This window comes from Oncorhynchus clarkii, chromosome 24 (genome assembly GCF_045791955.1).
Source record: "Oncorhynchus clarkii lewisi isolate Uvic-CL-2024 chromosome 24, UVic_Ocla_1.0, whole genome shotgun sequence".
In the NCBI taxonomy this organism is placed as follows: Eukaryota; Metazoa; Chordata; class Actinopteri; order Salmoniformes; family Salmonidae; genus Oncorhynchus; species Oncorhynchus clarkii.
Window position 1 is genome coordinate 20931707 of NC_092170.1, and position 27353 is coordinate 20959059.

At 41.5% G+C, this 27353-nt stretch overlaps 1 protein-coding gene across 3 annotated transcripts in view; it reads left to right on the forward strand.

Moving 5' to 3' along the window:
• Window positions 1-27353, forward strand: part of LOC139382696 (dixin-A-like) — a 30906-nt gene that overhangs the window by 1776 nt on the left and 1777 nt on the right. Inside the window, exons 2-14 of one of the 3 annotated variants that reach the window (XM_071126789.1) lie at window positions 9285-9442; window positions 10327-10475; window positions 15878-15967; window positions 16232-16285; window positions 16394-16444; window positions 16687-16791; window positions 16946-16999; window positions 17113-17202; window positions 17308-17382; window positions 18865-19068; window positions 19197-19263; window positions 23873-23981; window positions 24456-24564. In XM_071126789.1, the coding sequence (XP_070982890.1) occupies window positions 9285-9442; window positions 10327-10475; window positions 15878-15967; window positions 16232-16285; window positions 16394-16444; window positions 16687-16791; window positions 16946-16999; window positions 17113-17202; window positions 17308-17382; window positions 18865-19068; window positions 19197-19263; window positions 23873-23981; window positions 24456-24564 (1315 nt within the window). Of the gene's footprint in view, window positions 1-9284; window positions 9443-10326; window positions 10476-15877; window positions 15968-16231; window positions 16286-16393; window positions 16445-16686; window positions 16792-16945; window positions 17000-17112; window positions 17203-17307; window positions 17383-18864; window positions 19069-19196; window positions 19264-23872; window positions 23982-24405; window positions 24565-27353 lie in introns of those variants that run through there. The other 2 variants (XM_071126790.1, XM_071126791.1) reach the window with 2 other exon arrangements.

A 27353-nucleotide genomic window follows, 5' to 3' on the forward strand; every position in this document is an offset into this window, starting at 1 on the left:
CCTTCCACAAGCTTCCCACAATAAGTTGGGTGACATTTGGCCCATTCCTCCTGACAGAGCTGGTGTAACTGGGTCAGGATTGTACTCCTTGCTCGTACACACTTTTTCAGTTCTGCCCACAAATGTTCTATGGGACGGAGGTCAGGTCTTTGTGAAGTCCACAACAATACCTTGACTTTGTTGTCCTTAAGCCATTTTGCCACAACTTTGGAAGTATGCTTGGGGTCATTGTCCATTTGGAAGACCCATTTGTGACCGAGCTTTAACTTCCTGACTGATGTCTTGATGTTGCTTCAATATATCCACATAATTTTTTCTCCTCATGATGCCATCTATTTTGTGAAGTGCACCAGTCCCTCCTGCAGCAAAGCACCCCCACAACATGATGCTGCCACCACCGTGCTTCACAGTTGGGATGGTGTTCTTTGGCTTGCAAGCCTCCCCCTTTTTCCTCTAAACACAACGATGGTCATTATGGCCAGTTCTATTTTTGTTTCATCAGACCAGAGGACATTTCTCCAAAAAGTATGATATTTTCCCCCATGTGCAGTTGAAAACCGTAGTCTGACTTTTTAATGGCGGTTTTGGAGCAGTGGTTTCTTCCTTGCTGAGCGGCCTTTCAGGTTATGTTGATATAGGACTCGTTTTACTGTGGATATACTTTTGTACCTGTTTTCTCCAGCATCTTCACAAGGTCCTTTGCTGTTGTTCTGGGATTGATTAGCACTTTTCACACTAAAGTACGTTCATCTTTAGGAGACAGAACGCATCTCCTTCCTAAGCGATATGACGACTGCATGGTCCCATGGTGTTTATACTTGCGTACTATTGTTTGTACAGATGAACGTGGTACCTTCAGCCATTTCCTTTGATTTTCCCATGATTTCCCATATGTCAATTAGCCTATCAGAAGCTTCTAAAGCCATGACATAATTTTCTGGAATTTTCCAAGCTGTTTGAAGGCACAGTCAACTTAGTATGTGTAAACTTCTGACACACTGGAATTGTGATACAGTGAATTATAAGTGAAATAATCTCTCAGTCAACAATTGTTGGAAAAATGACTTGTGTCATACACAAAGTAACGTCCTAACCGACTTTCCAAAACTATAGTTTGTTAACAAGAAATTTGTGGATTGGTTGAAAACATTTTTTTTAATGACTCCAACCTAAGTGTATGTAAACTTCCGACTTCAGCTGTATGGGGATATTTTATACACTGCTCAAAAAATAAAGGGAACACTAAAATAACACATCCTAGATCTGAATGAATGAAATATTCTTATTAAATACTTTTTTCTTTACATAGTTGAATGTGCTGACAACAAAACCACACAAAAAATATCAATGGAAATCAATTTTAGCAACCCATGGAGGTCTGGATTTGGAGTCACACTCAAAATTAAAGTGGAAAACCACACTACAGGCTGATCCAACTTTGATGTAATGTCCTTAAAACAAGTCAAAATGAGGCTCAGTAGTGTGTGTGGCCTCCACTTGCCTGTATGACCTCCATACAACGCCTGGGCATGCTCCTGATGAGGTGGCGGATGGTCTCCTGAGGGATCTCTCCCAGATCTGGACTAAAGCATCCGCCAACTCCTGGACAGTCTGTGGTGCAACGTGGCATTGGTGGATGGAGCGAGACATGATGTCCCAGATGTGCTCAATTGGATTCAGGTCTGGGGAACGGGCGGGCCAATCCATAGCATCAATGCCTTCCTCTTGCAGGAACTGCTGACACACTCCAGCCACATGAGGTCTAGCATTGTCTTGCATTAGGAGAAACCCAGGGCCAACCACACCAGCTTATGGTCTCACAAGGGGTCTGAGGATCTCATCTCGGTACCTAATGGCAGTCAGGCTACCTCTGGCGAGCACATGGAGGGCTGTGTGCCCCCCCAAAGAAATGCCACCCCACACCATGACTGACCCACCGCCAAACCGGCGGTGGGTCAGTCTCCAGCATGGAGGATGTTGCAGGCAGCAGAACGTTCTCCATGGCGTCTCCAGACTGTCACGTGTGTCACATGTGCTCAGTGTGAACCTGCTTTCATCTGTGAAGAGCACAGGGCGCCAGTGGCAAATTTGCCAATCTTGGTGTTCTCTGGCAAATGCCAAACGTCCTGCACGATGTTGGGCTGTAAGCACAACCCCCACCTGTGGACGTCATACCACCCTCATGGAGTCTGTTCCTGACCGTTTGAGCAGACACATGCACATTTGTGGCCTGCTAGAGGTCATTTTGCAGGGCTCTGGCAGTGCTCCTCCTGCTCCTCCTTGCACAAAGGCAGAGGTAGCGGTCCTGCTGCTGGGTTGTTGCCCTCCTACGGCCTCCTCCACGTCTCCTGATGTACTGGCCTGTCTCCTGGTAGCGCCTCCATGCTCTGGACACTACGCTGACAGACACAGCAAACCTTCTTGCCACATCTCGCATTGATGTGCCATCCTGGATGAGCTGCACTACCTGAGCCACTTGTGTGGGTTGTAGACTCCGTCTCATGCTACCACTAGAGTGAAAGCACCGCAAGCATTCAAAAGTGACCAAAACATCAGCCAGGAAGCATAGGAACTGAGAAGTGGTCTGTGGTCCCTACCTGCAGAACAACTCCTTTATTGGTGGTGTCTTGCTAAATGCCTATAATTTCCACCTGTTGTCTATTCCATTTGCACAACTGCATGTGGAATTTATTGTCAATCAGTGTTGCTTCCTAAGTGGACAGTTTGATTTCACAGAAGTGTGATTGACTTGGAGTTACATTGTGTTGTTTAAGTGTTCCCTTTATTTTTTTGAGCAGTGTATATGAATGCTTCCGCTCAGTGTTTGAGATCAATTGACACTCTTTACCATGGCACTTTGAGATTTATTTTAAATTGCAAAACCCTTACGCACCACTGCACTTTGTATACCAGGGTTGGCTGGCCTTCTCTAGTCACTCGTAGGCTCAGCCACTGGTATACTTTTATTTACAAAGCCATTTTGGGTTTACTACCTTTTTATTTGGGCATTTTTATTGTTCAGAAATGTCGTGGGTACTCTTCGTTCGCTGGACTTTATCCTGCTAACTGTTCCAAACGTCCGAACTGAATTTGGTAAAAGGGCTTTTATGTACTCTGCGCCATCGTCTTGCAACACCTCACAAAATACTTTTAAACTGGAAGAACTTGTCCCGATTGGTGTTTTTAAATCACTGATGAAGGATTTTGGGGCTGATTCCCTGACCTGTCAATGTTTTTAATTTGCTGTTTCATACTCTTGTGTATTCAATGGTTTTTACTAGATTACTTGTAGTTTTTCATGTTGTCTGTCTGTAATTTTTTTTGTAATGACTTGGTGCTGCCTATCTTGGCCAGGGCGCTCTTGAAAAATATATTTTAATCTCAATGAGCCCTTCCTGGTTAAATAAAGGTTAAATAATATAAAATAAAGGGATTACAAAAGACATGCAAAGACCAGATATGCTGAAGTGAAGCTCATCTCTTGCTAATCTCAGTGGCTAATTTTGGTATCTCTACTGTATGTTGTTGTTTCAGTTGGCACAACAGATCAGCAGGGTACATCCTTTAAGGGAAATCCACAGAAATTACCACATGTAGCTATAACAAACTGCACCCAGGGCAAAGGAAGGGCGGTGCCGCGATAAGAGTGGTTTATACAGAACATTGGTTGGCATGTACTTCATACGTCTTTGCCTGCAGTTCTTATTCCAAGATGATTTGAAATGAGTTGCAGTGGAGTACTTAGGGATAATCACTTCAGTAGAATCAGATAAGATGAAACCGGCTGTCCTTGTTTCTCTGTAGCTCAGTAGAATCATCAAAGTAGGCCCCTTATGACAGAACATTTTCCAAACTTCCTGAGTATGATGGTACAGTGCATTTGGAAAGTATTCAGACCCCTTCACTTTTCCCAAAAATGTTACATTACAGCCTTATTCTAAAATGGATTAAATAAAACATTTTCCTCATCATTCTTCACACAATATCCCATACTGACAAAGCGAAAACAGGGTTTTAGAAATGTTAGCAAAAAATACAATAAAATAAAAACAGAAATACCTTATTCACATACAGTAAGTTTTCAGAGTCTTTGCTATGAGACTAAAATTTGAGCTCAGGTGCATCCTGTTTCCATTGATCATCTTTGAGATGATTCTACAACATGATTGGAGTCCACCTGTGGTTAAGTCAATGGATTGGACATGATTTGGAAAGGCACACACCTGTCTATATAAGGTCCCACAGTTGACAGTGCATGTCAGAGCAAAAACCATGCCATGAGGTTGAAGGAATTGTCCGTAGAGCTCAGAGACAGGATTGTGTCGAGGCACAGATCTGGGGAAGGGTACCAAATGTCTGCAGCATTGAAGGTCCCCAAGAACACAGTGGCCGCCATCAGTCTTAAATGGAAGAAGTTTGGAACCACCAAGACTCCTCCTAGAGCTGGCCGCCCTGCCAAACTGAGCAATTGGGGGAGAAGGGCCTTGGTCAGGAACCTGATGGTCACTCTGACGGAGCTCTAGAGTTCCTCTGTGGAGATGGAAGAACCTTCCAGAAGGACAACCATCTCTGCAGCACTCCACCGATCAGGTCTCTATGGTAGAGTGGCCAGACGGAAGCCACTCCTCAGTAAAAGGCACATGACGGCCCGCTTGTAGTTTGCTAAAAGGCACCTGAAGGACTCTCAGAACATGAGAAACAAGATTCTATGCTATGATGAAACCAAGATTGAACTCTTTCGCTGAATGCCAAGTGTCACGTCTGGAGGAAACCTGGCCTTATCACCTGGCCAATACCTAGATGTTACCATTCGGCCATCAGATTTGCCACCAATGCTCCTCATAGGACACATCACGGCACTCTATACTCCTCTGTAAACTGGTCATCTCTGTATACCTGTCGCAAGACCCACTGGTTGATGATTATTTATAAAACCCTCTTAGGCCTCACTCCCCCCTATCTGAGATACCTACTGCAGCCCTCATCATCCACATACAACACCCGTTCTGCCAGTCACATTCTGTTCAAGGTCCCCAAAGCACTGGTTCGCCCTGGGTCGCTCCTCTTTCAGTTCGCTGCAGCTAGCGACTGGAACGAGCCCCAACAAACACTCAAATTGGACAGTTTTATATCTGTCTCTTCATTCAAAGACTCAATCATGGACACTCTTACTGACAGTTGTGGCTGCTTCGCGTGATGTATTGTTGTCTCTACATTATTGCCCTTTGCACCATGCTTGTGCTGCTCCCATTTTTGTGTTGCTACCATGTTGTGGTCATGTTGTGGTGCTACCATGTTGTGTTGCTACCATGTTGTTGTCATGTTGTGGTGCTACCTGCCTAAATAAATAAAGGTTAAACAAATAAAATAAAATAAAAACCATCCCTACGGGGAAGCATGGTTGTGGCAGCATCTTGCTGTGGGGATGTTTTTCAGCAGCAAGGACCTGACAGAGCTTGAGAGGATCTGCAAAAAATACAGGTTTGCCAAGCTTGTAGTGTCATACCCAAGAAGACTCGAGGCTGTAATTGCTGCCAAAGGTGTTTCAACAACGTACTGAGTAAAGGGTCTGAATACTTATGCAAATGTGTCTAAAAACCTGTTTTGCTTTGTCATTATGGGGTATTGTGTGTAGATTTATGAGGGAAAAAAACAATTTAATCAATTTTAGAATAAGGCTGTAACGTTACAAAATGTGGAAAAAGTCAAGGAGTCTGAATACTTTCCCGAATGCACTGTATATAACATAATTCTCACAATTCTATTCATGTCATCATACTGTATCTACTATACATCCCTACCAACTCAATTACATATCAATCTAAGCAAGCATTATATGGTACCTGCCTCCACATACAGTATTAATAATTTATAGCTGAGGCACAGTAAGAGAGCACATACAGACCCACCTGTGGCCCAATTAACCCCCATACATCTCCCACTGTTCACAGTGTTAGTGAATGGATAAAGGGTGGATAAACGTCAATTCCATGGTAACAGAGTGATGCTGAGACTCCGATTTTTCACTTTAAAATGTATGTCAAATAAAAACCAGTGATTGCAAAGTAAAACAAACCACATAACTATATGCACAAGGACTACTTTTAACAATGTCCACTGAACATCACTCTGTTACCTCACGATCACTCTGTTACCATATAGTTTACGTTTATCTACCCTTTAATCATTCACTAACACTAACAAACCTAGTTGTACAGTTTGTTTAATTTGACAATCTTTTTTTTTTTTTACATACATTTTTAAGTGAAAAATCTAATTCTCAGCATTTCTCTTTTATCATGGAATTGCCGTTAAAGTAAAAACAATGTGTAGTATTCTTTCCCTATAGCAACCCCAAGTCCATCTAATTACATGGTTTGCAAAAGGGACAGATCAAGCCAGGGCAGTTATACGGTCGCAGCTCTCAAATTTAGTCATGCAATGTTGTTTTTTTAAATGCAAAAAGACAGATGCCATCCTAACACTACATTAAACCAGATATTCATCTCACACACAGGCTGTAATGTGAGTCTAATTACTCATGTCAACATTCCTCTTCACACCAAGTAACATATGGATACATACATGCAATCCATCATCATCCACCAATCTTGCAGAAAGGTTCAAACATAGTCTCTCTCCCCTTTTCAACATGTTATGCCCAAGGGTCTTATGTTGAATAGTGGCAGAGATGGGCAAACATGACAAAATACAATTACAAAATACCATGAAGACCAAGGTATTAAAATAAAATACATCATACTTTTGCAAAGCATTGATTTAAAATACAAGTATTGTATCTTGAATATTCAAAATACAAAATACATTTGCAAGTACTCCCTTAACCTCAACAACATTTTCAGTAATGGTAAAAGTGTTTTACTTGCTATCACTGTTTTAATGTGCTTGTTTACCTCTTTCTACATTAGTTGAATGCACTGACTGTAAGTTGCTATAGAAGCTAAATGACCAAAATGCTAATGTGAAGGGTAAAAATGAACACTTGCAAAGCATGTTAGATATTATTATTAATCCCCGAATGAGACCATAATATTTGAATAGAAATGTGAATGGCTGTAGAGATGGGTAAAGATACATCAAAATGTGAATGGCTGTAGAGATGGGTAAAGATACATCAAAATGTGAATGGCTGTAGAGATGGGTAAAGATACATCAAAATGTGAATGGCTGTAGAGATGGGTAAAGATACATCAAAATGTGAATGGCTGTAGAGATGGGTAAAGATACATCAAAATGTGAATGGCTGTAGAGATGGGTAAAGATACATCAAAATGTGAATGGCTGTAGAGATGGGTAAAGATACATCAAAATGTGAATGGCTGTAGAGATGGGTAAAGATACATCAAAATGTGAATGGCTGTAGAGATGGGTAAAGATACATCAAAATGTGAATGGCTGTAGAGATGGGTAAAGATACATCAAAATGTGAATGGCTGTAGAGATGGGTAAAGATACATCAAAATGTGAATGGCTGTAGAGATGGGTAAAGATACATCAAAATGTGAATGGCTGTAGAGATGGGTAAAGATACATCAAAATGTGAATGGCTGTAGAGATGGGTAAAGATACATCAAAATGTGAACGGCTGTAGAGATGGGTAAAGATACATCAAAATGTATCTTGTCATAAAATACCCCCAACAATTTATAAAAATAAAATATGAAATACATAAGTCTATCAAAATACAAAAAATACATTTCAAGTAGGCAAAAAACCAAAATAAATCATGCTCTAAAGTATCTTGTTATAAAATAGATCGGACTGTAGTACATGCCAGTGAAATACAAATGACAAAATACGCAAAAAAAGTAATTGAAATACATATTTCAAATACATTAAACAGACATACTGCCCTGAATAGTGGTGTAGTTTATCCCTTGTCTGGCAAATGACTTTATAACACAGACAGAAGCATGGTTGTTTTCCCACAGATACTAAGAAACGGATCTTGGAATCCCCCATCTGAGAGCCATTTCCAATGCCTGGGGTCATAGTACACATGATCGCATTTCTAGAAAACACAGAAGAGGGAACATGACAAGAGGCCTAGACCTCATCATAACATACAGACTGACTACATAACAGACCCAGTACCTAACAGACTGACTACATAACATACACAGTACGTAACAGACTCAGTACATAACAGACCCAGTACCTAACAGACTGACTTTATAACAGATCCAGTACCTATCAAACTCAGTACATAACAGACCCAGTACCTAATAGACTGACTATATAACAGACTCAGTTCCTAACAGACTCAGTACCTAACAGACCCAGAACCTAACAGATCCAGTACCTAACAGATTGACTATATAACAGAACCAGTACCTAACAGACCCAGGACCTAACAGACTGACTATATAACAGACCCAGTACCTAACAGACTGACAATATAACAGACCCAGTACCTAACAAACTCAGTACCTAAGATAATGACTATATAACAGACCCAGTACCTAACAGACTCCGTACCTAACAGACCCAGTACCTTACAGACTCAGTATATAACAGACTCAATACATGCTGAAAGAGGAAATAATCCTCTCAGAGACATTGAAATCATTGTTAGTTTTGAACTGATGTCCCCTGAGGAAAAAATTATCCTAAGAATGTGTTCATCCCCAAAACACTAAAACAGCATGTTTCTAAATCCTGCCCCTATTTTACTTTTTGAAATAATTGTGACTCAATGTGTCCCATGTGTCTTCTGTTGCCTGTAAAGTGTATTCTAATTTAAGTAAAACTTTATACAAACAGTCACTTATGTTTGTGTCAATCAAGTTGAATGAATGAATGAACAAACAAAGTCCATCTCTGTGTTTACTTTCACTCCCTCCATATTTATTTGGACAGTGAAGCTAAAACGTTTAGTTTGGCTCTATATTCCAGCATTTTGGATTTGATATCAAATGTTTAATATTAGGCCACTGTACAGAATGTCACCTCTTATTTGAGTGTATTTTCATACATACTGTCAGTTGCATATGAAATACTTGATCTCAAGTCCAAAATGCTGGAGTATAGAGCTAAATTTAAAGTTTTAGCTTCACTGTCCAAATAAATATGGAGGGAGTGTATGTTCACAGTGTATCATTCAGTTGAAATATTGCTTAGTCCAGATGGCATTTATGTACAGTATGTGTAATTTCAAGAAGAATAATGTCTTCCTTTTATATTTATTTACTGTTTCTTTTTATTTGGCTCAGCAGCAAACAAACTCATTCCTTATTCCTGTCTTTTCGCACCATCTGTTGCAGCCTCAGTTCAGCCAGCCCTGCACACTCCCCTAAAGAAGAGTACATCATCGCTCAGTCCACAGACACTCCTAAAGAAGCATTTATCTCAGCTCAATCTGAAGACCATGCCGAGCCTGGGGATAACAAATCAGAGTTGACGGAAAGGAAATCTGATACAGGTTGGCTGCACATCCATTTTCTCGTGCTGAGATCTGTTTCCATTTGATTAATCTGCTACAAAAAGGATGTTTTATCATGCCCGGTCTGTTTCTGTCTCTGTCCATCTATCCATCTGTCTGTCCATCTATCCATCTGTCTGTCCATCTATCCATCTGTCTGTCCATCTATCTGTCCATCTATCCATCTGTCTGTCCATCTATCCATCTGTCTGTCCATCTATCCATCTGTCTGTCCATCTATCCATCTGTCTGTCCATCTATCCATCTGTCTGTCTGTCCATCCATCTGTCTGTCCATCCATCCATCTGTCTGTCCATCTATCCATCTGTCTGTCCATCTATCCATCTGTCTGTCCATCTATCCGTCCATCTATCCATCTGTCTGTCCATCTATCCATCTGTCTGTCCATCTATCCGTCCGTCCGTCCGTCCGTCCGTCTGTCCATCTATCCATCTATCTGTCCATCTATCCATCTGTCTGTCCATCCATCCATCTGTCTGTCCATCTATCCATCTGTCTGTCCATCTATCCATCTGTCTGTCCATCTATCCATCTGTCTGTCCATCTATCCATCTGTCTGTCCATCCATCCATCTGTCTGTCCATCCATCCATCTGTCTGTCCATCTATCCATCTGTCTGTCCATCTATCCATCTGTCTGTCCATCTATTCATCTGTCTGTCCATCTATCCATCTGTCTGTCCATCTATCCATCTGTCTGTCCATCCATCTGTCTGTCCATCTATCCATCTGTCTGTCCATCTATCCATCTGTCTGTCCATCTATCCATCTGTCTGTCCATCCATCCATCCGTCCGTCCATCCGTCCGTCCGTCCGTCTGTCTGTCTGTCTCCGTCTGTCCACGTGTCTGTCTGTGCCCTCCAGAAGAGGTGTTGTCTCTCTGTGGCCTGTGTCCTGCCACAGGGCATGGTGTGCCAGAGGAGGAGAGATCATGGGAGGAGCAGCTGGAGTGTCACCAGGAGCAGCTGGAAAAGGAGATGCAGGAGGCCAGGAGGATGGTGTTCCGCCTGCAGGTAACTAACAACAAACACACACACACACACATGGACTCACACAAACACACACACACGCACTCACACATGCATTCACCCGCACACGCACACACACACACACATAAACCAAGGTTATATAGTACAATAAAACTGAAACCAAAACAAAAACAAATTAGTAAACTGAAATAAAATAATTAACAAACTTGTTTGAATAAGTAAAACCATGCTGAAACTATTATCTAAGACTCCAAAACAAACTAAAAGTAAAATAAAAAACCATCATGAATTATGTTCCGTTATAGTTTTTTGCGGGGCAAAAATCCAATGGAGTTTTCAAGCTTCTGAATCATATTGAGATTGACTTCATCATTTAAAGGTAGACTCAGCGAGACGACTAACCACGAGCAGCACTGCAGATTTTGGGCACGTTTGAGTGGTAAGGCTGAAGCAACCGACTGCAGACGAAAGTCGAGGAGTGAAGTTGGGGGAGGTGCATCTGGGACAGCCAAAAGTCGGACACTAATGTGGTTTTCCAACAGTAACCCACTGGGCACAGACGTCAATTTAACCTCTATTCCACGTTAGTTCAATGTAATTGAACTGAATTATGTGGAAACAACGTTGATTCAACCAGTGTGTGCCCAGTGGAATGGCTCAGATCAACATGGCAGTGTTTTATTAAAGGTTTTCTTTATAAAGTCAAAATATTTCTAACCCCCATATCACACACTCACAAACTGAAGTCATAATACAATATTATGTGTATAAACATTGTACAATCAATTAGGCCAATATCACATTTATTTGTATGTATCTACTGTACCCTAGTGATTTGTTGACAATAAAGCCTCCCACAATACAGGCGATGGCTACAGGACGAAGTTGACGAAGAGCAACTGCAGAAACTTGCCGTTGACTGCAGTCAGAACTTCATGACCTTTGATCACATGATTTTTGTAAAGTTCCTGCAGTCGACATGTAGGCACAATTTTTTGAATGCAGAATGCAATGCAACACACTTTGAAAGGCAGTGACACTTAACCAAAGTGATCTGCTCGAACGCATCCAGTGAGATGGCTCCTAGCATAGCATCTTTCTGTCTGTAACACTAAAACGGAAACAAAATAATATAAGAACGAAATAGAACTGTTTTTATGAAACTTAAACTAAATTAAAAGTAGTCATGTGGATCTAAAAACTAACTGAAATAACAATCTTAAAACTAATAGAAATAAAAATGAATATAAAAACACAATAAGCTTGACACACACAGATTTTAAAAAAACAACAACCTTTATTTAACTAGGCAAGTCAGTTAAGAACAAATTCTTATATCAAATTCTGCCTTGTTCAGGGGCAAAACAACAGATGTTTTATCTTATCAGCTCGGGGATTCGATCCAGCAACCTTTCGGTTACTGGCCCAATTTTATTTTACCTTTATTTAACTAGGCAAGTCAGTTAAGAACAAATTCTTATTTTGAATGACGGCCTAGGAACAGTGGGTTAACTGCCTGTTCAGGGGCAGAACGACAGATTTGTACCTTGTCAGCTTCCGGTTACTAGTCCAACGCTCTAACCACTAGGCCGCCCCATACACACAGATACAGTGCCTTGCGAAAGTATTCGGCCCCCTTGAACTTTGCGACCTTTTGCCACATTTCAGGCTTCAAACATAAAGAATCAACAACAAGTGGGACACAATCATGAAGTGGAACGACATTTACTGGATATTTCAAACTTTTTTAACAAATCAAAATCTGAAAAAATGGGCGTGCAAAATTATTCAGCCCCCTTAAGTTAATACTTTGTAGCGTCACCTTTTGCTGCGATTACAGCTGTAAGTCGCTTGGGGTATGTCTCTATCAGTTTTGCACATCGAGAGACTGAATTTTTTTCCCATTCCTCCTTGCAAAACAGCTCGAGCTCAGTGAGGTTGGATGGAGAGCATTTGTGAACAGCAGTTTTCAGTTCTTTCCACAGATTCTCGATTGGATTCAGGTCTGGACTTTGACTTGGCCATTCTAACACCTGGATATGTTTATTTTTGAACCATTCCATTGTAGATTTTGCTTTATGTTTTGGATCATTGTCTTGTTGGAAGACAAATCTCCGTCCCAGTCTCAGGTCTTTTGCAGACTCCATCAGGTTTTCTTCCAGAATGGTCCTGTATTTGGCTCCATCCATCTTCCCATCAATTTTAACCATCTTCCCTGTCCCTGCTGAAGAAAAGCAGGCCCAAACCATAATGCTGCCACCACCATGTTTGACAGTGGGGATGGTGTGTTCAGCTGTGTTGCTTTCACGCCAAACATAACGTTTTGCATTGTTGCCAAAAAGTTCAATTTTGGTTTCATCTGACCAGAGCACCTTCTTCCACATGTTTGGTGTGTCTCCCAGGTGGCTTGTGGCAAACTTTAAACGACACGTTTTATGGATATCTTTAAGAAATGGCTTTCTTCTTGCCACTCTTCCATAAAGGCCAGATTTGTGCAATATACGACTGATTGTTGTCCTATGGACAGAGTCTCCCACCTCAGCTGTAGATCTCTGCAGTTCATCCAGAGTGATCATGGGCCTCTTGGCTGCATCTCTGATCAGTCTTCTCCTTGTATGAGCTGAAAGTTTAGAGGGACGGCCAGGTCTTGGTAGATTTGCAGTGGTCTGATACTCCTTCCATTTCAATATTATCGCTTGCACAGTGCTCCTTGGGATGTTTAAAGCTTGGGAAATATTTTTGTATCCAAATCCGGCTTTACACTTCTTCACAACAGTATCTCGGACCTGCCTGGTGTGTTCCTTGTTCTTCATGATGCTCTCTGCGCTTTTAACGGACCTCTGAGACTATCACAGTGCAGGTGCATTTATACGGAGACTTGATTACACACAGGTGGATTGTATTTATCATCATTAGTCATTTAGGTCAACATTGGATCATTCAGAGATCCTCACTGAACTTCTGGAGAGAGTTTGCTGCACTGAAAGTAAAGGGGCTGAATAATTTTGCACGCCCAATTTTTCAGTTTTTGATTTGTTAAAAAAGTTTGAAATATCCAATAAATGTCGTTCCACTTCATGATTGTGTCCCACTTGTTGTTGATTCTTCACAAAAAAATACAGTTTTATATCTTTATGTTTGAAGCCTGAAATGTGGCAAAAGGTCGCAAAGTTCAAGGGGGCCGAATACTTTCGCAAGGCACTGTACCTGCCACCCAGATACACTCAGTCAGTCAGACAAACATATGCTGAACAAAAATATAAAACGCAATATACAACCATTTCAAAGATTTTACTGAGTTACAGTTCATATAAGGATATCAGGATATCAAATAAATTCATTAGGTCCTAATCTATAGATTTCACATGACTGGGAATACAAATACGCGTCTGTTGGTCACAGATACTGTACCTTAGAAAAAGATAGGTGCGTGGGTCAGAATTTGCTTCATGCAGCGCGAAACATCTCCTTCGCATAGAGTTGATCGGGCTATTGATTTTGGCCTGTGGAATGTTGTCCCACTGCACTTCAATGGCTGTGCGAAGTTGCTGGATATTGGCGGGAACTGGAACACGATGTCGTACACCAGATCCAGAGCATCCCAAACAAGCTTAATGGGTGACAAGCAACTTTTCAGACTACCCTGGAAACGTTTTTTTTTTCTTCAAACAGCACCTAGCAACAAATTTAGCTACTTTTAAAAATGTGGAACTTTTAGCAACTTTTGAAAAGTGACTCAAATGCTAAAATGCTAATATTTTCCCTCTAAATGACACAAAAAATATTTTTTTCTGGCACACACTGTCACAACACACGTGCCTGGCTGCAAAAGTGCATTGTGAGTGTCGTCAGCAGTAGGCCAGCAGCAATTTCAGCAAATTGCAAATCATTGTTGGCTGACTGCAGCAGCAGTTGTATGGGTTCGACGAGCCAAACCCAATTAATATAGTTGGTAACGAATGTTTGATCTTGAACAGAACTTACAACATCAATCAACATATCTCAATCAAAATTGTACAGCCAGAAGTACAGAAAAGAGTGGGAGTCTGTACCTGAACAAATGTCAAATCATATTTTTTGCAGAGATGGCCAGTTAATTTGAGTAACGTTATTGTGTATTCTATGTAATGACGCAGTTTTACGTTATCATGCAATGACATCGCAACGTCATTTAGCAACTTTTAGCAACAAATCAACCTGCCTCTAGCAACTTAGCCTGAAAATTAGTTGGCAACACTGCTGGTGAGTGTGCAGGCCATGGAAGAACTGGGACATTTTCAGCTTCCAGCAATTGTGTACAGATCATTGCGGCATGGGGCCATGCATTATCATGCTGAAACATGAGGTGATAGCGGTGGATGAATGGCACGACAATGGGCCTCAGGATCTAGTCACGGTATCTCTGTGCAGTCAAATTGACATCTATAAAATGCAGTTGTGTTCGTTGTCTGTAGCTTATGCCTGCCCATACCATAACCTCATCACCACCACGAGGCACTCTGTTTACAACGTAGGCATCAGCAAACTGCTCGCCCACACGATGCCATACATGCGGTCTGTGGTTGTGAGGCCGGTTGGACGTACTGCCAAATTCTCTTATGGTAGAGAAATGAACATTCAATTATCTGGCAACAGCTCTGGTGAACATTCCTGCAGTCAGCATGCCAATTGTACTCTCCCTCAAACTTGAGACATCTGTGGCATTGTGTTGTGTGACAAAACTGTACATTTTAGAGTGGCCTTTTATTGTCCCCTGCACAAGGTGCACCTTTGTAATGATCATGCTGTTTAATCAGCTTCTTGGTATGCCACACCTGTCAGGCGGATTAATTATCTTGGCAAAGGAGAAATGCTCATTAATAGGGATGTAAACAAATTTGTGCACAACATTTGAGAGAAATAAGCTTTTTGTGAATATGGAACATTTCTGGGATATTTTTTTTCAGTTCATGAAACATGGGACCAACACTTTACATGTTGCGTTAATGTTTTTGTTCAGTGTAGCTTTATGGGAACATGTTTAGTGTGTCTAAGATGTATCCCTCCAAGGCTCCAGCTAAGGTAAGTTTACAATGAGATTGTGATCATCCAAGCTTTATCTGGTATCAGGATTTAACTGCTCTAAAACAGCACAATCTAATCTATCATGTCAGGTATAAAAATCACCCCCCACCTCTACCCCGCCCTGCCCAACTGAGCTTAAAATGGTCCTGCAATGTCTAAGCCAAGCATTTGCTCTATTTTCACTGTCCAGTTCAGGTTGGCAGCCGTGTGGTATAGGTGAGGTTGTACATCCGTGTGTGTGTGTGTGTGTGTGGCTGTCTTTCTCTCTGTGTTTTTATACTGTGAAATATATTCTGGGTGTATAGACTTTGTTACGTATACAGTAGGTACAGTATGTATCTATCCCTCTCTTCTCTCTCCAGGCTCTACTGCTGCACGGCTCTCTCCCTGAGGACGAGCAGGACGTCTCCCTGGGCTTCGGGGATAGCAGAGCTAACTCTGAGCAGCAGCTGGTACTGTGTCCGCCCCCATCCTCTTTAGTCACTTTAGATAATACAGCATGTTCAGCCACTCACTGTGATGTGACGGTGTCAGACCTCGGCATGCTATAATGTTTTTATTGTCACTCTAGAGTCCAGAGAAGACGCAGATACTGTTGAAGCATGAATTAGTCTATGTTATCTGCTTAGCCTGCTTTCATGCCAGGTCACTGTCTCCTTATAAGCTCTGACATTTCTCTATTCTCACATAATGCCGCTCATCCCCTCGCTTTGAAGGTTCTAATCCGCAGTCGTCTGGACCAAAGCATGGAGGAGGCTCTTGATCTGAAGGTACAGTGGTAATTGGGCTTAATGTGGATGAGCTGCCATAAGAACACAGACCTTCCCCTCCTAATGAAATGTCTCTGAGTCTGTCTGTCTGTCTTTCTGTCCTCTCAGAGGGAGCTTCTGAGGCACAAGCAAGAGGCACGCCACCTTCAGGCTATTAAGGTAAGACCTGCCAGTCAAACCCTCTTAAGTTTGTTTGGATCATTACTTATACATGGATTACTGGCTTTTATTCAGTTCTCATGGCAGCATTGTGTAGAGAAGCAGCCCCTTTTATCCTCCTCCTTTACAGAAGAGTGGTGTGCTCTGTTTTAGGCTTCATAATGATCCATATGTGGGTCCTTACTCTTTGTTAGGCAAGCCGGCCTCTCTAGCGTTGTCTTTGATCTGCCTTTCCTCATTAGGATGCTCTTCAGCAGCGTATGTCTGTACAGGAGGCTGCGGTGCTGCAGCTGAAGCAGGAGCTACTGAGGTGCAGCATGGGCAAAGAGCAACTGGAGGGGGAGAACGTGAGTCAGATGATATGATAATACACACGTTGACATTTAGAATAAATATTTGACCTTTATATTCAATGGCTCTATCTATTTATGTATTAAAATATTCACAAAATGTTTTGTTCATCCACGTTACAAATATAAGTATATTTTTGTATATTTGTAGGCAGAGCTCAAACGGAAGTTGAGCGATCGGAACAAACTACTCAATGAGTATGAGGTAAGATAAGGAACTAAGTGCATTTTCACAATTTCAACAAACTTTAACAATTTTGGATATGATTATGTAGTTGAAATGTATCAGATATCTCAGTGATACGTCTATAAAACCAGCAGCAACTTGGAAAAAAGGATAGACTACTTCAGCAACAGCAAATGAAACTGGATGATGCTCGGCACAACTCTAATGAAGGAAGCCACAGGGTATGGTACCATAATCAAACTGTTTCCACTGCACTTACAGTAAGTGACATCTATATGTTGTAGCTTGCAAAGTTGGTAAGATTTATTATATCTATTTTTCTTCAGTCATCTAGGAGTGAGAATAGTGGGTACAGTAACTCTGTGAGCCCACCCCCTGGTCCGGCCTTCCAACACACAGCTGTGAGTCATGAACGCCTACAGTGCATTCGTAAAGTATTCAGACCCCTTGACTTTTTCCACATTTTGTTACGTTTTTTAAATCCTCAGGATTCTATAAACCATACCCCACAATGACAAAGCAAAAACAGGTTTTTAGACATTTTTACAAATAAAAAAATGTTTTTGGAAAGCACACACCTGTCTATATAAGGTCCCACAGTTGACAGTGCATGTCAGAGCAAAAACCAAGCTACGAGATTGAAGGAATTGTGCGTAGAGCTCCGAGACAGGGTTGTGTCGAGGCACAGATCTGGGGAAGGGTACCAAAAATGTTCTGCAGCATTGAAGGTCCCCAAGAACACAGTGGCCTCCGTCATTCTTAAATGGAAGAAGTTTGGAACCACCAAGACTCTAACTAGAAGTGACAGTCCGGCCAAACTGAGCAATCGGGGGAGAAGGGCCTTGGTCAGGAACCTGATGGTCACTCTGACAGAGCTCTAGAGTTCCTCTGTGGAGATGGGAGAACCTTCCAGAAGGACATCCATCTCTGCAGCACTCCACCAATCAGACCTTTATGGTAGAGTGGCCAGACGGAAGCCACCCCTCAGTAAAAGGCACATGACAGAGTTTGCCAAAAGGAACCCAAAGACTCTCAGACCATGAGAAACAAGATTATCTGCTCTGATGAAACCAAGATTGAACTCTTTGGCCTGAACGACAAGCATCACATCTGGAGGAAACCTGGCACCATCCCTATGGTGACGCAAGGTGGTGGCAGCATCATGCTGTGGGGATGTTTTTTCAGCGGCAGGGACTGGGAGACTAGGCAGGATCTAGGCAAAGATGAACAGAGCAAAGTACAGAGAGATCCTTAATGAAAACTTTCTCCAGAGTGCTCAAGACCTCAGACTGGGGCAAAGGTTCACCTCCCAACAGGACAACGACTCGATCGAACATATCTGGAGAGACCTGAAAATAACTATGGAGCAACGCTCCCCATCCAACCTGACAAAGTTTGAGAGGATCTGCAGAGAAGAATGGGAGAAACTCCCTAAATACAGGTGTGCCAAGCTTGTAGCGTCATACCCAGGAAGACTCGAGGCTGTAATCGCTGCCAAAGGTGCTTTAACAAAGTACTGAGTAAAGGGTCTGAATACTTATGTAAATCTTATATTTCATTTTTTTATATATTAGCACAAATTTATTTTTCCCCCCCCTGTGTAAATTGAGGTGAAAATTTAGAATAAGGCTGTAGCCTAACAAAATGTTGGAAAAGTCAAGGGGTCTGAATACATTCTAAAGGCACTGTATGTACATTTCCTGGGAGGGAGTGTGGGTGGGAGGGAGTGTGTGATTAATTTAATGTGTGTTTCATGTCATCGTTATAGCTGTCTCTAGAGCTAGAGACCTACTGGAGGTTAAAGGCCATAGCCAAATGATCAACAATCTTCAAATTGGCCTGGCCACCAGTTCTAGTATTTTATGTCATTTTGTGTGTATTAGCAGGGAGAGGAACTGCAGCTGGTGAGGGAGGCCCTGCGCAGTCTGAGGGATGGTTTCTCAGGTCACGACCCTCAGCATCACACCCTGGACACACTGGAGCAAGGGGTGGCCAGTCTCATGGACCGCCTATACACACTCGACACACGCCGCAGGCAGCAGGACAGAGAGGGACACACACAACAATACACACAGAAGACCACAGAGGTGGGTGCTGTGTATGCTGTTAGCGTTATATTTTGCACCTGATGTCATAATCATGTGTTTATCGTGTGCACATCGTGACTGGCTGAATTGGCATTTCTTCTAGTAACTGTGACTCTGTCTTCTTGTAGGGTCCATACAAGTCACCAGGACGAAGAGCCAACCCCACAGACAGGGATTCATGGCCACCCAGCTCAAGTAAGATATACTGTTTGTTACAATGCCTTGCAAAAGTATTCACCCCCCTTGGCATTTTTCCTATTTTGTTGCATTACAACCTGTGATTTAAATGGATGTTTATTTGGATTTCATGTAATGGATATACAGAAAATAGTCCAAATTGGTGAAGTGAAATTTAAAAAAATACCTTGTTTCAAAAAATTCTAATTAAAAAGTGGTACTTGAATATGTATTCACCCACTTTGCTACGAAGCCCTTAAATATGTTCTGTTGCAATTAATTACCTTCAGAAGTCACATAATTAGTTAAAGTCCACCTGTGTGCAATCTAAGTGTCACATGATCTGTCAGAAGTTTACATACACCTTAGCCAAATACATTTAATCTCAGTTTTTCACAATTCCTGATATTTAATCCTAGTAAAAATACCCTGTCTTGGGTCAGTTAGGATCACCACTTTATGTTAAGAATATGAAATGTCAGAATAATTGGAGAGAGAATTATTTATTTCAGCTTTTATTTCTTTCATCACATTCTCAGTGGGTCAGAAGTTTACATGCAGTAAATTAGTATTTGGTAGCATTGCCTTTAAATCGTTAACTTGGTTCAAACGTTTCGGGTAGCCTTCCACAAACAATAAGTTGGGTGAATTTTGGCCCATTCCTCCTGACAGAGCTGGTGTAACTGAGTCAGGTTTGTAGACCTCCTTGCTCACACATGTTTTTTCAGTTCTGCCCACAAATTGTCTATAGGATTGAGGTCAGGGCTTTGTGATGGCCACTCCAATACCTTGACTTTGTTGTTCTTAAGCCATTTTACCACAACTTTGGAAGTATGCTTGGGGTCATTGTCCATTTGCAAGACCCATTTGCAACCAAGCTTTAACTTCCTGACTGATGTCTTGAGATGTTTTTTTCCATATATTCACATCATTTTCCTACCTCATGATGCCATCTATTTTGTGAAATACACCAGTCCCTCCTGCAGCAAAGCACCCCGACAACATGATGCTGCCACCCCCGTGCTTCACGGTTGGGATGGTGTTCTTCGGCTTGCAAGCCTCCCCCTTTTTCCTCCAAACATAACAATGGTCATTATGGCCCAACAGTTCTATTTTTGTTTCATCAGACCAGAGGACATTTCTCCAAAAAGCATGATTTTTGTCCCCATGTGCAGTTGCAAACCGTAGTTGCAGTTGCAAACCGCCATTTCAGGTTACGTCGATATAGAACTCATTTTACTGTGGATATAGATAGTTTTGTACCTGTTTCCTCCAGCATCTTCACAGGGTCCTTTGTTGTTGTTCTGGGATTGATTTGCACTTTTTGCACCAAAGTACGCTCATCTCTAGGAGACAGAACGCGCCTCCTTCCTGAGCGGTAAGGCGGCTGCGTGGTCCCATGGTGTTTTGTTTGTACAGATGAACATGGTACCTTCAGGCATTTGTAAATTGCTCCCAAGGATTGACCAGGCTTGTGGAGGTGTACAATTTTTTTTTGAGGTCTTGGCTGATTTCTTTTGATTTTCCCATGATGTCAAGCAAAGAGGCACTGAGTTTGAAGGTAGTTCTTGAAATACATCCACAGGTACACCTCCAATTGACTCAAATTATGTAAACTATGTTAATTAGCCTATCTAAAGCTTCTAAAACCATGACAGAATCTTCTGGAAAACGTTCCAAGCTGTTTAAAGGCACAGTCAACTTAGTGTATGTAAACTTTTGATCCACTGGAATTGTGATAGGGTGAAATAATATGTCTGTAAACAATTGTTGGAAAAATGACTCATGTCATGCACAAAGTAGATGTCATAATCAACTTGCCAAAACTATAGTTTGTTAACAAGAAATGTGTGGCGTGGTTGAATGTAAACTTCCGACTTCAACTCTACACCTGTTCTGAAAGGCCCCAGAGTCTGCAACACCAATAAGCAAGGGGCACCACCAAGCAAGCGGCATTGAAGACCAAGGAGCTCTCCAAACAGGTCAGGGACAAAGTTGTGGAGAAGTACAGATCAGGGTTGAGTTGTATAAAAATATCCAATCCTTTGAACACCACACGAAGCAACATTTAAATCCATTATTAAAAAATGGAAAGAACAAGGCACCACAACAAACCTGCCAAGAGGGCCGCCCACCAAAACTCACAGACCAGGCAAGGAGGGCATTAATCAGAGAGGCAACAATGAGACCAAAGATAACTCTGAAGGAGCTGCAAAGCTCCACAGCGGAGATTGGAGTATCTGTCCATAGGACCACTTTAAACCATACACTCCACAGAGCTGGGCTTTATGGAAGAGCGTCCAGAAAAAAATAAGCAACCATGTTTGGTGTTCGCCAAAAGGCATGTGGGAGATTCCCCAAACATATGGAAGAAGGTACTCTGGTCAGATGAGACTAAAATTAAGCTTTTTGGCCATCAAGGAAAACGCTATGTCTGGCGCAAACCCAACACCTTTCATCACCCCAAGAACACCATCCCCACAGTAACGCATGGTGGTGGCAGCAGCATGCTGTGGGGATGTTTTTCATCAACAGGGACTGGGAAACTGGTCAGAATTGAAGGAATGATGGATGACGCTAAATAAAGGGAAATTCTTTAGGGAACCTGTTTCAGTCTTCCTGAGATTTGAGACTGGGATGGAGGTTCACCTTCCAGCAGGACAATGACCCTAAGCATGCTGCTAAAGCAACACTCGAGTGGTTTAAGGGGAAACATTTAAATGTCTTGGAATGGCTTAGTCAAAGCCCAGACCTAAATCCAATTGAGAATCTGTGGTATGACTTAAAGAATGCTTTACACCAGCAGAACCCATCCAACTTGAAGGAGCTGGAGCAATTTTGCCTTGAAGAACAGGCAAAAATCCCAGTGGCTACATGTGCCAAGCTTATAGATACATACCCCAAGAGGCTTGCAGCTGTAATTGCTGCAAAAGGTGGCTCTACAAAGTATTGACTTTTGGGGGGTGAATAGTTATGCAAGCTCAAGTTTTCAGATTTTTTTGAGATTCTTGTTTGTTTCACAATAAAACATATTTTGCATCTTCATAGTGGTAGGCATGTTGTGTAAATCAAATGATAAAAAAACAAACATATATTTTAATTCCAGGTTGTAAGGCGACAAAATAGGAAAAATGCCAAGAGGGGTGTATACTTTCGGAAGCCACTGTACGCAGTATTCAACAACCTTGATAATTCTCTTTCACGCAACTTTATCTAATTGTGTAATTCAATTACATTGAACATATGTTCGGAGCTATACAGCATTTTAATCAGCTAGCCTGGTTATCTGTAGAGAAAAGGGTCATTTTAATCAGCTAGCCTGGTTATCTGTAGAGAAAAGGGTCATTTTAATCAGCTAGCCTGGTTATCTGTAGAGAAAAGGGTCATTTTAATCAGCTAGCCTGGTTATCTGTAGAGAAAAGGGTCATTTTAATCCAACTTGGTCTGGTCCACATAATTATTACAGACTCAGCCCCCAGGTACCGATCAAATTATTTGACATATATAAGATGTCCACCAATACAACGCCAGAGCCAGAGACTCTGATATTGCCTGTTTGAAATGTAAGAGTCTATCTGGTAAGAACACTTTTTTAATATTCCGGCATTGTTGAGTGGAACAAACTACCACATCAACTCAAAGCCATGGCAACCATAATTGAGGACACTAAATTACTTGGTGTTACCACAGATTTTAAAATGTCGTGGTCAAAACATATAGATTCAATGTTGTAAAGATGGGGAGAGGCCTGCTTTTTTGACACTCCACAAAGCAAGTCCTGCTGGCTCTAGTTTTATCTTATCTTGATTTTTGTCCAGTCACCTGGTCAAGTGCTGCGAAGAAAGACCTAGTTAAGCTGTAGCTGGCCCAGAACAGAGCGCCACATCTTGCTCTTCAATGTAATCAGAGGGCTAATATTAAAACTATGAATACCAGTCTCTCTTGGCTAAGAGTTGAGGAAAGACTGACTGCGTCACCTCTTGTTTATATAAAAAACATTAATGTGTTGGAAATTCTGGTTTCAAAAAACAAACACTTCACGGCACAACGCCTCTCCCCCATGTGAACTACTTGTTGTGTGTATGCACGTGTACCTGATAGATGTGCACACACACACACACTACATGTTGATTTTAAATGTATGTATATTTTAAAGTCTTTTGTCTGTAATGTATTTTTCGTTATGTGTCAGACCATAATAAGACTAGCTGTCACCATTGCCTAATCAAATCAAATCAAATCAAATGTATTTATATAGCCCTTCGTACATCAGCTGATATCTCAAAGTGCTGTACAGAAACCCAGCCTAAAACCCCAAACAGCAAGCAATGCAGGTGTGGGGATCCTAATAAATCAAATCAAAACCATAACTTAATTTAAAAAGGTCAAAAGCTGGGTAATGATCAAGCCATAGACACATTTTCACGTCTGTATTTAGGTCATGTGTATCTATGTAATGTTGGAATGTTTTTGTACCATGGAAATCCGTCTTTCTTGTGATATCCCTGGCATGGGTTTTTGGATGTATGTACTGTATATGTGTTTCTTAATTGGCAAATAAAATCAATCAATCCTGTCTTTAAGCTGTAGCCAGTAAGCAAACCTATATGTTTTTATTTGTTTTCAGAAATAGCTCACTCCCACAGTAGTCCTGGCCTGGACTCCACAGTCTCCACTAAAGTCCTCTACTTCACTGATCGTTCACTCACTCCTTTCCTGGTCAACATCTCCAAAAGGTACAAATCCAGAATCCCTCTTTGGATCTTGATGATGTCCATTGCATATGTACCTTTGTGTTGCATGCTGCCTGTAAGTTGTGGATGCAATGTACAGTGCCAGTCAAAAGTTTGGACACACCTACTCATTCAAGGGTTTTTCATTCTTTTTTTTTCTTTTTTTTTTTACAATTTCCTACATTGTAGAATAATAGTGAAGACATCAAAACTATGAAATAACACATATAACACATCATGTAGTAACCAAAAAAGTGTTACACAAATCAAAATATATTGTAGATTTTAGATTCTTAAAAGTAGCCACCCTTTGCCTTGATGGCTGCTTTGGGTATTGAATGCATGCATGTGTGTCATTGGTGTGTTTATTGTGTGTCTATGTGCTGTAGCGTTGTGAGGGAATGTGCATGTATGTGTCTCTGCACAGATCAGTGTACCATGATGCCATTTGACACTGAGACTGTGCTGTGCTGTTAGGCTGGGGGAGGTGACTCTGAGAGACTTCAAGGCAGCGGTGGACCGCCAGGGTAGCTTCAGGTACCACTTCAAAGCCCTCGACCCAGAGTTTGGGACTGTGAAGGAGGAGGTAGGCATGTTTTGGGTTACAGCTTTGGGTTTACATTTAGACAGGGTCAAATGTTACCACTTAGGGGGAAATGCCTGAATGACCAAAATGAAAAGAGAAAACACTTGGAATTGGCAATAGTTCCAAAACCCAGTAACTATGTTAAGATCATAAAGATGTGGATTCTCTATTAAGGTTGATATGTGTTTAGAGACTGTCCCTGTGTATATCATACACTACACATACAAAAGTATGTGGACACCGCTTCAAATGAGTTGATTTGGCTATTCCAGCCACAGACAAATCTGGGTTTGGGGAATGCCAGGAGAACACTACCAGTCCGAATGCATAGTGCCAACTGTAAAGTTTGGTGGAGGAGGAATAATGCTCTGGGGCTGTTTTCCATGGTTCAGGCTAGGCCTCTTAGTTTGAGTGAAGGGAAATCTTAACGCTACTGCATACAATGACATACAATGACACCACCTTCCTTTTGAAGCTTCCAGTCTGTTATTCGAACTCAATAAGCATGACAGAGTGATCTCCAGCCTTGTCCTCGTCAACAGTCATACCTGTGTTAACGAGAGAATCACTGACATGTCAGTTGGTCCTTTTGTGGCAGGGCTGAAATGTAGTGGAAATGTTTTGGGGGGATTCAGTTCATTTGCATGGCAAAGAGGGACTTTGCAATTAATTGCAATTCATCTGATCACTATTCATAATATTTGGACATTGACCAACTTATTATTATTTTAGCTGTCTACCACAGCATTGGAGTTGACATTAAATAATGAGCTGTAAATGCAGGCTTTCAGCATTAATTTGAGGGTATTTACATCCAAATCGGGTGAACTGTGTAGAATTTACAAAACTTTTTACGTGTGGTTCCCCCCTTTTTAAGGGATCAAAAGTTAGAAAACATCTAAAAAAGCCTGTGCAGTTCTGGAACAGTCCAATGGACAGATGAGACAAAGATCAACTTGCACCAGAATGATGGGAAGAGAGTATGGAGAAGGAAAGGAACTGCTCATGATCAGAAGCATACCACCTCATCTGTGAAGCATGGTGGAGGTAGTGTTATGGCGTGGGCATGTATGGATGCCCATGGAACTGGTTCCCTTGTATTTATTGATGATGTGGTGACTGCTGACAAAGCAGCAGGATGAATGCTGAAGTGTTTAGGGCTATATTATATGCTCAGATTCAGCCTAATGCTTCAAAACTCATTGGACCGCGCTTCACAGTGCAGATGGACAATGACCCGAAGCATACTACAAAAGTAACCCAATACTTTTTTAAGGCAAAGTGGTGGAATGTTCTGCAATGGCCAAGTCAATCACCTGACCTGAATTCAATTGAGCATGCATTTCACTTGCAGAAGGCAAAACTGAAGGCAAAACGCCCTAAGAACAAGTAGGAACAGTAGACAGCTGCAGTAAAGGCTCGGCAGAGCATCACCAGGGAAGAAACCCAGCATCTGGTGATGCCTATGCGTTCCAGAGTTCAGGCAGGATTTGCAACCAAGTATTAAAACTCACAATTTAATTTATGATTTATGTTAGTTTGTCCAATTTACTTTTGAGCCCCTAAAATTGTGTGTGTGTGTGTGGGGAGGGCCACGTGCGCTATGTTTAAAAATGGTTGTAATACCTACATGGTTCATACAATAATTTTGAGAAAACCCTTAAATTAAAGATGAGCGTCTACACTTAAAGCACATCTTGAATGTTTCCTTTCAAATCTATTGTGGTGGCGTACAGAGCAAAAATTATGCAAATAGTGTCACTGTCCAAATACTTATGGACCTGACTATAGCTGGGCAGCAAAGCTCCCCATCCAACCTTACAGAGCTTGAGAGGATCTGCAGAGAAGAATGGGACAAACATACAGGTGTGCCAAGCTTGTAGCGTCATACACAAGAAGATACGAGTCTGTAGTCACTGCCAAAGGTGCTTCAACAAAGTACTGAGTAAAGGGTCTAAATACAGTACATATGTCGATGTGATATTTCACTTTTCTATTTTTAAAGCATTTGCAAAAATGTCTAAACCTGTTTTTGCTTTGTCATTCAAATTAAATGTTATTTGTCACATACACATGGTTAGCAGATGTTAATGCGAGTGTAGCGAAATGCTTGTGCTTCTAGTTCCGACAATGCAGTAATAACCAACGAGTAATGTAACCTAACAATTCCACAACAACTACCTTATACACACAAGTGTAAAGGGATGAACAATATGTACATACAAATATATGAATGAATGATGGTACAGAATGGCATAGGCAAGATGCAGTAGATGGTATAGAGTACAGTATACATATGAGATGAGTAATGTAGGGTATGTAAACATAAAAGTGGCATTGTTTAAAGTGGCTAGTGATACATGTATTACATAAAAGTAATCTCTGATAGACTTCTCTGATAGAGTTCAGTGTGTCAAATCGGAGGGCCTGTTGTCCGGGCCTCTGGCAGTCTCTATGGGGGTGCCACAGGGTTCAATTCTTGGACCGACTCTCTTCTCTGTATACATCAATGTTGTCGCTCTTGCTGCTGGTGAGTCTCTGATCCACCTCTACGAAGACGACACCATTCTGTATACTCCTGGCCCTTCTTTGGACACTGCGTTAACAACCCTCCAGACGAGCTTCAATGCCATACAACTCTCCTTCCGTGGCCTCCAATTGCTCTTATATACAAGTAAAATTAAATGCACGCTCTTCAACCGTTCACTGCCTGCACCTGCCCGCCCGTCCAACATCACTACTCTGGACGGTTCGGACTTAGAATATGTGGACAACTAGAAATACCTAGG